Raw genomic sequence first — 11247 nt, forward strand, 5'->3', positions numbered from 1 at the left:
TGACTATACAGCTGGATATTTAAGCAAGGTTATGACCACAAACAATTATTAGCATTAACATCAGCAGCGTACTAGGTTTACACTGTCCCTTAAAAAAAATCAGGATTGAACTTCCCTTTTCTGCATAAATTCCCTCCCTTCCCTCATCACCATGGGGTGGCATTACATCTGCACTGGCAATAATCGTTTTAGCAAACTATCTTCTATCATTCAGAACAATATGCAAATGGATTTCAATGGCCAAGTTAGGTTGTTTCATTAATTTCTCATTAAGCAATGCTATTTCATATTTCACTTACTGTATTTCATATTGTGCCATGCAGACATAAATTTTGATTTTATTTTCTCTACTTCATCTGTCCCTGTGGCCTCCATATTCACATCCAAGAGGAACAGCCATTACGGTCTTGAAAGACACTAACTTCTGTTACTGCAAAAGGAAAGGAATTAGCACATCTATGAGCACACAGGGCATACCCAAGCATGCTTGTGCTATTAAATAGTTAAACCTATTGTGACCAGGAAGAGCAATAAAATCCCAGAGTCCTCCACTGGCAGGCAGAAACACAATTGTAAGTTCTATGAATAAGTAATAAAAACATTTGATTCCAAACACACAACAGTAAAATTATCGTGCAAAACTAAATAAAATATAATATCCTCCAACTGCTCTACATTCCACAGGAAACTCTCTTGCGTACATTGACTAGATTGGTGTACATCTGAGAATACCTAAACACTAATTGGAAAGTAGAGAAAAATATTTAATTTGCTGTAAAAGGGACAGCTTTATATTAAGTCTACTCTGTTCAGAAGCAGGACTCAAGCCTCATAAATATTAATGCTCTATTAAGAGTGTTGGGTTCTCTCCCAACCCAAAATGTGTTAAGTGGAAGAATCTGTGATGCATACAAAAGGGGAATTTGCTGAAGGACAAAAATAAAATCATTAGTAAAATTAAGCCTTCTGTTAAACATTGGATTGTTCTGAAACAACAGTTACTTGCAGTAAACAGCTAAATTACAATATAATTTATTTTTAAAAGAATGTATTGCAACATTTCCAATTATCGTATGAAGAACTTTAGTGTTAATTTCCCTTTGTATTTCTGTAAATATTTTCCAGGAGAAACTCAGCAAACCCTGCAAAAAGGAGTCTCTCTATAGACTTTATTTTGTTAAGAAATATAAACCCAACTGACACCTGTTAGGAAAACTACACTGTACCAAAAGGTCAAAAATTGACTAGGGCCACTAGGTAAGAAATTGCTGTATAACCAAAATACAAACACATTTATTACAAATTAAAATCATCACATCATAGCAGAAGGTCCATAATAGCCTGCTTTATGTGCATAAAATCACAATGACAAAATACAAAGGAATCCTATATCACACTTTATGACCTAAAATCAGACTCACTTTGGCCCACTGGCCTTCCTCAGTGGTCGAAAGTGATAATACAATGTATTTGCTACCTGAGTAGTCAAAAGTGATAGTACAATGTATTTGCTTACCCATTTCGGCACCCTTATCATACTGCATTGTGTATTTGTACATCTTCAGACAGAAAGGGGCCGGGGGGGGGGGGGGGGAGGACAGCACAGTATCAAAGATGATGGTTTCCGTTTCCTAAGGAATGATATCTTAACCTGAATTTCTTCTCATTTCTGTGCACTTTATTACAATAATTTTCCATAATTTACCTCATGAGGTAAAGTTATATTATATCTCAGCAATCAGCTCTAGCTGTAAAAATTAGCAACATCTGTATTAACTTCATAGTGTTTAAAGGGCTTCTGTTAGCTTAATGCAATATTTTTCAAAGACATGGGGAATTATTATTGTTACCGCCCAAGAAAATGGCCAAAACATTTTCTTGAGTCAAGTTACATGACTACACTGGCTCCATGTCAAGACGCAGAGACCAGTGTGGTTCAGCAGCCTCCGGTCATAACCAAAGGAAACAGCCATCTGATAACGCCACCCAGATTCTCTGATTGGACCTTCTCCGCTCTCCTTTCAGCACCATTGTGAAATCTCGCAGGAAGACGCTTGACAGCGGGATTTTGTGATCCCATTCACAAAAGATGTAATTGTATCTTCCTTTTGTATTGTTGTCTCCTTATTGGTGTTCGGTGAGGGACTTGCCCCCTTACCTGCCCCCTTTACCTGCCCCATTGATGTTTGTGTATAAAAGTTCTTGCGCTTGTTTGCAAGGCGCGATTCTCCTGCCTGAGCTGTGACCCTCACCTCCAAATAAAATCCTTTGCTTTGAAGAACGCCGGCTTCCTGTGCCTCATTACGTTGCTGAGCTGAAATCAATTATTGTTACCCAAGAAACAGCGGTAACATTATTACACCTGTTTCACGACACCTAAAAAGTTTTATTTATTCAATTTAGTCATAGAAAAGTGTCCAATAACAGACCTAACTGATAACTTTTCAATAACAATGCCAACATAGTTAGGAGTTTTAACCTGCATTGTTTTGCCAATAAACTTGCAAGCAGGAAATGCATTCAACTTTCTTGCTATAATCAGGCAGATTGTTTTATTGAGGGAAGTTGTCTATTTCCATTTTATTATGACAGTGGGTAAGGCTTTTTATATGAAAAAAAATAAACGTGCAATTTTTAAAAACCAGCCTGCCTGCATATTCTTATGGATCAAATGGAGTGAGATTAAGTTTAACAGTCGATCTGCGGGTTACAAACTGTGCATTCTTATGGTTCAATAAAGATAGTCCAGCTTCAAAATAGAAGAAAGTGACAGGAGGGAAGAGACACGTGAAATGAGGCAATGCTCTTGATGCTCAGGCTACAAGTTCTAGTATTCCCTGAATAATTTTCACTATGCTATGCCTTGGTTTCATAAAGCACTCATTGTGACTCTCTAACTCTTCAGTGAATGAATTATCCTTTTAACAACTCTTAAAAGGATGCCAGACCCAGCTCTTAACCTGGTCTGTGAGAACAGCCATAATATAATTACTACACCTATTATTAATTCTGACGTACTTTCTTTCCAAATGCAGTACGCTTTGTCACATTGAACTGGGCAGGTATGCAGTTTACCAGGGTATGTAGAAACTTCAGCCACAACCATTTGGGTCAAGTTTGTATTTTGCCCATTTAAGCATCTACCCACAAAACACATATAATGAAAACATTTTCATTTCCTGGCTTTTCTCATGAGCAACAAGGGGAAAAGAAAGTTGGTGAATAGGAGTTTCCCTTAGGGAATTGAGAGAATGAATTTAAAAGGGACATTTTGAATGAATGGGTCAAATGGGAAGGCCCCAATGACAAAACCATAGGAGTGAAGTAGATTTAATGCTGCCATCCTCATACATATGTTAATTCAAAGTATTTGTGAAGAGGTCATGAAGTGATGGAGAATGCAGGGTTAAAGTGCTCTGGTCTATTCACTGTGGCTTAGAAAATATTCTTTGGATTGCACTACTAATAGCACATTGACCTCAGCCTGCAGGACAGGTGGTGAAATGAAATGACATTCACAACTTTTAGAAACATACAAAAAACAGCTAATGTCAGGACAGCTTCACAGAGCTTGGCACACATTTGAGTGGTTTTATTTAGAAAACGAAAGAAAAAAATCCCACTAAGAATCATTAACTGACCAAACTTAATGAATTTACACGGTTACAGACTGAAACAGTTTATCTGGATTATAGCACTGTTGGATGTTATACAAAAACTGTCATCTTCCCACATCCAGATTCCACAGTTATAAAAGCCCACTTTGCTTTCCAGGAAACAAGATTTGTCAAGCACATTTTGAGTCATCACTGTGTTTTTTCAAATCCTGACAGGTTGGCTGAATTTATGGCCTTAACATCAACCTCTTATTCCTGAGGCAGACTGGGAATGGAAAATGATCACACACACAAAACCCTTTCTGACTATGTCACCAAAGGAAGATGGGCTGGCTAAGAGTGAGGGCTGCTGGGAGAGTGGGGTGGCAGGAATGCCCCTGAACTGGAAGGGAGCACACCTAGGCCACCCCTTGCGGCCTAAATGGCTTGTCTACCCGTATTTATCTTGTTTTAAAAGTCAGAGTCCATTTGCACTAATTTTTTTCCCCAGTTGTTTTTTAGGATTGCCATTTGTCAACCTCCTGGTGACTCCTTGACTTCTCCCATGACTACAACTAATTTGCATTTTACAGTGGGGGGAGGGGGGATAGCAGTTTAGGAGCAGGCTCTGCGATATACTATAGATTGACGCGAAAGCTTTCTCAGTTTTCTTCCTCTATACGCACTACACCCAAATCTACATGAACTGGCAACCCTAAATCTGTTTTGGAAACTCGATGAACTCTAGGAAAAAAGTGCCCGTTTATTTCAAACTACCTTGTTCTCAAACACTCCCATTTTAAAGATCAGTCCTTCCTTACAAACAAAATTGCATTTTTAATAAAATGGTCCAGTACCCCCACTCCGCAAATATTACAATCCACGCAAGGGACCATAAGGGACCCATAATAAGCTGTTATTCCATTATCAGCTCATTAAAAACAGATTCCCAAAAACTAAGAAACGAATGTGGCCCATCCTGCACCGAATCTAGACTTCCCAACGCGCCCCCTCCTGGAATTTGCACTCACCTGGGACATCGGAACAACGATGGGGGCGGGGAAGGAAGGCCCTCTAACCCTTATTCTCTCGTTCCGATAACGACTCATTTGGCCTCCTCCGGTTGCCGTAATTGCTCATAGGCAACGTTAAACATCCCCCATGGACACTGCTTCCGGCCCGGGAGAGGAAACGAAATCTGCCTACGCACCTATCAGTACTAATGGACGGGGAAATACAAGATCGCGCTCCGTCCCCCGCCCCCCAACTGCCGTGGGTCTACAAGTCCCAGAATGCACGGCTTGGTAGAGTTGATTTTCCAGCAATAGGATATATGCATTCTGGGAAATGTAGTCCCTGAAGTGTATTGAAGTTGATTTGAGTTATGCAGAGAAAATCTTATTTCTCAGTTCACAGACCACTTCAACAAATTTTAGAACAAAAGTTACAGAAAGTAGAACTGAATGAACAGGTGTGTGTATACCAGTTTTTGTGGGGGTTGGCGGGCAGTGTCATCGACTCGCAGCTGACTTCTGACAACCCGCCATGGGGTTTTCAAGACAAGAGACCTTACGAGGTGATTTGCCATTAACTGCGCTGCAAAGCAACCCTGATATTCTTTGACGGCCCCCCATCCAAATACTAACTAAGGCCAACCCTACTTAGCTTCTGTTATCTGACAAGTTGGGGCTAGCCCAGACAACCCACACATACATAAACGTACTAAAATATATACATACAGAATATGCATACTAATTAAATTAATTCAATATGATCTGGAAACAGATACTCAAAACCAGACTGTAATAATTTGCTGCCCTCCATTACAACGACTACAAAATGCTATAGGAAAATTACATTATATTTTATAGTAGCAAAATATTTTCTTATATTTTATAACGCTGGCTTTAGTTGTGGCACTTAGGCTCATTCCGCACATGCAGAATAATGCACTTTCAAACTGCTTTCAGTGCTCTTTGAAGCTGTGCGGAATGGCAAAATCCACTTGCAAACAGTAGTGAAAGTGGTTTGAAAACACATTATTTTGCGTGTGCGGAAGGGGCCTTAGTTTGGTACTTCATCCCATTCTATACATTGCATTCTATACAAAGTGGATAGAATTAGAGTAGCTTGGGTACACTCCAGAGCCCTATGCATTCACTGAATGCATGGGGAGGGAAAGCAGGAACGAGATGCTGCCCCTGCTTCTCCATCTCTGCACAATCACTGGCTGTATGCAAAGGCAACCTGTGGAGGAAGGAGCCACACAAACTCTCCCTCCCCCTGATCAGTGATATTAGGAAAGCTGCATCACTGATCATGGGAAGAAAGCATACACACTGCCACTTTGTCTGTGCAGTAACACCCTGCGGATGACCAGGCGCATGTGTGGAGGCATGGATAGGTCCAGCATGCTCACTTCTACTCTCCCTCCCCACATATTCAGTGAACATGTGGGGTGAAGTGCTGTTATCTGTACCAGGTTAGTATGAAAAGAGGCAAAGTTGATTTTCAAATGTATATATTTAAGGCAATTATTGACACTGTGTTTAGGATAGAGTTGTCAACTCTGGTTAGGGAAATCCCTGGATATTGGGGTGGAGCGTTGGGAAGGTGGAGTTTGAGGAGGGAGGGAGCTTAGTGTGGTATGATGTTATAAGATCCACCCTTCCAAAGTGGCCATTTTCACCATGGGGAACTATCCCTGTAGTATGGAGATGAGTTGCAATTCTGGGAAATCTCCAAGCCCCACCTGGAGTTTGTCAACCAGAGTTTGGGTACTTCAGCCTCTTCCCATAGCTTTGAAAGCCATAGGAGTTTCCCACCTTTTTAAGCCTGTAGACACTTCTTGCATTTTGAACAGAGAGTACCAACCCAACTCCTGGTTTTTTTAAATAACTCATCTGCTCTGTACACTTTTCAGTTATATATGCTTCCTCTTCAACATTTCCGGCAAAAGCTCTGTTTAACAGGATGCCTTTTAATCTGCACGGTCAATGAGAAGCTCTTCTAGGCACAAGTTCCACTTAGTCCCACCCATTTTCTAAAAGCACTCGGTGAGTACCATGTTGGAGATTCCTGCATTAAATCATGCCAATTTGTTGAGGTGTTTGGAGGCAAAAGTTGGTGATAGGTGAGTTGAACTAGATTCAAATGACTTCTCACAGCCTCTTCCCTCGATATGGGACTTTTGGAAACTGGTTATCATCAGCATGGAACCTATTCTGTGGGATTCCAAAGGGTGCAGTTCTATCCCACAAACTTTTCAATCTCTATGTAAAGCGCTTAGATAAATCATTCGTAGTTCTGGACTTGGTTGTCATCAATACCCTAATGATACTTAGCTGTATATATCCACATCCAGATCTCCTGGTGAAGCTGTACAAATCCTGAATTGTTGCCTGGCTGCTGAGGTAAATTAGCTAAGAGTGAACAAATTGAAACTAAACACTGAAAAGATAGAGGTAATGCTGGTTAGGAGGGCACAGATCTTGAAATACATTGTGCTCCCATTTCTGGTGGAGTTCAGCTTACCCTTGGTGGCTCAGTTAAAAGTCTGAGATCTCCAGACCCAGCCTGGAGTTTGCCAACCATAGTTTGGGCTCAACAACAAGTGCCTTGGGGGGGGGCGGTCCGCTGGCTGAAGGAGCAGCCTGGAGAGTCTGGGCAGAGGTGTTGTTATTACAAACCAATTACCTACCCAATCCAAAGGGCACAATTCTATCCCCCCATACTTTTCAATCTCTATGTTAGGGTGTTAGAACTTGGTGACATCAATATGTGATGATACTCAGCCCTATATATCCTCATCCAAATCTTCTGGTGATGTAGTAGAGGTCCTGAGTTGTTTCTGGTGGTAAATTAACTAAATGTGAACAAATAGAAACTAAATACTGTAAAGACAGAGGTAATGCTGGTTGGTAAGGTGGAGATCTTAAAAGGTGGAGATATCGTACTGACCTTTCTTGACTTAGTTAAAAGTCTTTGGTAACACCGGATCTAATGTTATTGCTGGAGAATAGCTGCAAAAGCAAAGGAAAAAAAACAATAGTCCTTGCCCCCACTTTCTTCCAGCTCAGCATAATCCATAAGATAGCCCCTTCCCTTGATATGGCAGACCTGGTCACCTTGATCCACACACAGTCATGGCAAGAATAGACTACAGTAATGCACCTCAAAATCAGTCTCCCCTCAAAATCAATTCCATTTGGAGCAGATTGCTGTGACTTGGCTGTTATTGGGAGCTAGACAGAACATGCTTATTACTTTCCTTCTGCCATCATTCCATTGGCTGCCCATTAGTTACTGGGCGTAGTTTAAGGCATTGTCACATATAAAGCTATTAATTACCATGGCCCTGAAAATCTGTGGGACAGCTTCTTCCTCTACGCTCTGTCATGACAGCATTGCTCATTGGTACAGGGTCTTCTGCAAGTGCCAACCTGAAAATGGGGAAAAATCAACAGCTGTCCACATACATGCTTTCCCAATTGTGGCTCCTACCTTGTGGAATGGCCTGCTTGATGTTAGAATTATAGAGTTGGAAGAAACCACAAGGGCCATCTAGTCCAACCCTCTGTAATGCAGGAACACACAATCAAAGCACTTCCATCAGATGGCCATCCCATCTCTGTTTAGAAACCTCCAAAGAAGAAGGCAACATATTCCACTATCAAACAGCCCTTACTGTCAGGAGGTTCTTGCTAGTATTTAAGTGGAATCTCTTTTCTCGTAAGAGGTCAGGAAGGCTCCCACTCTCTTGGCTTTCTGCAAACTAGACAAAATTTGTTGGAAGGAATGGACTGTGTAATGTTGCTTAATTCTATGCCATGTTCAGGATAAAGATGACAAAAGATTTGTGAATTCATCTGCCATTTCCTGAACCGTCTTTATTGTAGAATTCTCCACTTGGGTCCTAGTGCCTACCTACATCTGTCCCCAAGGCACTAGGACCCAAGCAGAACATTCTAGAACAAAGATAGTTTTACTAAATATATTCAGAGTAAAGTTGCTCAGATTTGTATGGAGCTGAACTCCACGGTTTTGAATGAATTCCCAGAGAACTGTCTGGTCAGGTTTTATGGGATCAGTTTCAATTGTTGCGACCCAAGGATGTGGACAAGTTGCTTGAAAGGTGTGTTCCTTTGATTCTTGCCCATCATGGCTAATTAAATCTAGCCGGGGAGGATTGACTGGGTGGGTCCTGGAGGTGATGCATGCCTCCTTAGGGAGTGGGGAGATGCTTTGTGCCTTAAAAAAGGAAGTGGTTGTCCCCCTCCCGAAGAGGTCATATTTGGATCCAGAAGATCTCAACAATTATCACTCGGTAGACAATATCTTGGGGGGGGGGGAAGTCATGGAGTGGGTGGTGGCGTCACAGTTGCAGGAACACTTGGAGGATACTGATTTTCTAAATCCATGTCAGTTTGCATTCAGGCAGGGTTCGGGACTGAGACAGCCTTGGTTGCCCTGATCATTGACCTCTTCAGGGAAAGGGACAGAGTTCAGTTGTCCCTGTTGGTGCTTCTAGATCTTTCAATGGCCTTTGATACCATCGACCGTGGTATCCTTCTGGAATGGCTGTTTCTCTCAATTTCATCTACTTCAGGTGAGGCTGCCCAAGTGCTGGACTGCCTGGTGGCTGTCAATAAATTGAAATGTAATCCTGATAAGATGGAAGTGCTCTGTATGCCAAATTCCCAAGTTTGGAAAATGCTGGAAGGGGTGAGAAAGAGCTATTTATCTATTGTATCATTTTTTGACTGGAGACATGCTGCTTTATTCCTCTTCTAATGCAAATGTTTGGAAGGAATTAGCAGCCAGTATGCTGATACTTGTCAGCAACAGCAACAGCCTGTATATAAGCAATCAAGATCTTTGCACACTGACCAGTAGAAAATATTATTAATGCTGGCTTTCAAGAGTGAGGTGGAAAGTAAAATATATTTAGAAGGTGAACTTTATTTTAAAAAATTAAAGCAAGAAAAAAGATACACACTTTTCTAATTTTATGCAAGATTTTGTCCAGTTCTTGGCTCTCTTTTTCTTCGTGTCTCCAAGTCACTGCCAGCAATGGAATGAGAATTCAGAAGTATGGCTCTCAGATTCAGTCAAATTACCTGTCAGCACTAGAGAGACAAGATTTGTTGTTCACATGAATTTTAGTAGATAGTGTTATTTGAAGCACAGGAGAAGGAGGGGGGACAGCTCTATACCTTTCATATACTTATTCCGTTTCTCCTTCACTTCTTTGGTTAATGTTCCATGCACTGAAAAAATCTGAGTCAGTCAGTCTGTGATATCTGTTGGTCTTCCTTACAAGGTCATGTATACATTTCTACTAACCTCACCCATCTGTTATGATTTAAGTTCAGTGGCATAGATGTAGTAGCTTGTTATTTAGCTGCTGGTATGCTGGAAAATGTAACTAGAAAGCTTTTCTTTTGTTTCTTTATCTTCCTGCCTTCTTGTTTGTTTTTTGATGTGAAAGTTTTTTCAGCTTCCAACTGGATATACAGAAAAAATTCTTGAATGTACAGGGTAAATTGGAAAATAAATATATATATTTATTCTAAAATTTAAATGCCTAGATGCTTTCTTACAAATATCATACCATATATTCGATAAGAATTATGAGACCATTTATCCCTTTCTGTACTTCATATTACTCTATTTGCTAAAATTAACTGTATTTTATTAAATGGAAAAATATTGTTAAACACAAATATTGTAAAAAATATTGTTAAAAAACCACACACTGAGTGTGCTTTGTATTATAATAGACAATCCAGCATTTTCCAGTATATGTATCAGGAACATACTGTTATCAGATTATCTGCTCATGAGTGTTACTCATTAACCTCAAGTTTTATTAAGATATGCTGTATTTAAAACCAATTAACACTCTTGTTTGGGGATTTGAAACCAGGAGGAAAGGCAATGTTTCAATGTCACATAATATTCTAAACAATCAGAAGTTGGTTGGTGGGCAGGAGTATAGCCTGAACTAAGTGTGAATCCAAGATCAGAGATGCATCAGGCCTGGCAGGTTATTCTGTACTTGTCAGTTCATGGAACAAGCAGTTAGCATACGCAGGAAGCCAATGAAAGATCTTAAGTGAAAACAGACATTCACAATGTGATGTTTGGCTTGATCCCTTCCCCTCTGTTTATTGGCCCTAAACAAAACTATATGTCTATTTCCACCCTTAGAAGTCAGGGACATATGATGAAGAGCAAAATGGGAATCCAGCAAGTTGGATAAAATAAGAGAGAACAAAATTCAGTAATTAAGTACTGGGCCTGGAGATCATATTTTGTGACTTCTCCTTAATCCTAGATGTGTAGAAACTGCTTGTGATTACTCAAAATGAAGGGAAAGTCACTGCATATGCTTGTGGAACATTTCACAGTGCTGAGCTCTAAGAATACATTGTTGGGGTTTTGCATGCCCTAATTAGCCAGTTGAAAAAGCACACCAAAACTTTCTGTTGAAAAAGATAACTTGATTCCATTACATTATTTCCATAGTGGAGAAAAATGGAAACAAGAAGACTGTAATTTCAGAAGGTTGCTGTGTTGGTTGGCATTAGCATAATAGGTATAATAGGTATAAAGGTAGATAATGTGTTTTGTAAAAGGGAAGGCAGCC

At 40.3% G+C, this 11247-nt stretch overlaps 1 protein-coding gene across 1 annotated transcript in view; it reads right to left on the reverse strand.

Annotated features, from left to right (window-relative positions):
- ATG4C (autophagy related 4C cysteine peptidase) overlaps nucleotides 1-4864 on the reverse strand; it is a 28895-nt gene extending 24031 nt beyond the window's left edge. The window contains exons 1-2 of the mRNA XM_048497529.1: nucleotides 4628-4864; nucleotides 300-430 (exon numbers count right to left, since the gene is read on the reverse strand). Coding sequence (XP_048353486.1) covers nucleotides 300-375 — 76 coding nt within the window. The 5' untranslated portion in view covers nucleotides 376-430; nucleotides 4628-4864. The remainder of the gene's footprint in view (nucleotides 1-299; nucleotides 431-4627) is intronic.
- Nucleotides 4865-11247: the final 6383 nt, after the last annotated feature.

The sequence above is a fragment of the Sphaerodactylus townsendi genome, linkage group LG05 (genome assembly GCF_021028975.2).
Source record: "Sphaerodactylus townsendi isolate TG3544 linkage group LG05, MPM_Stown_v2.3, whole genome shotgun sequence".
Taxonomy (NCBI): domain Eukaryota; kingdom Metazoa; phylum Chordata; class Lepidosauria; order Squamata; family Sphaerodactylidae; genus Sphaerodactylus; species Sphaerodactylus townsendi.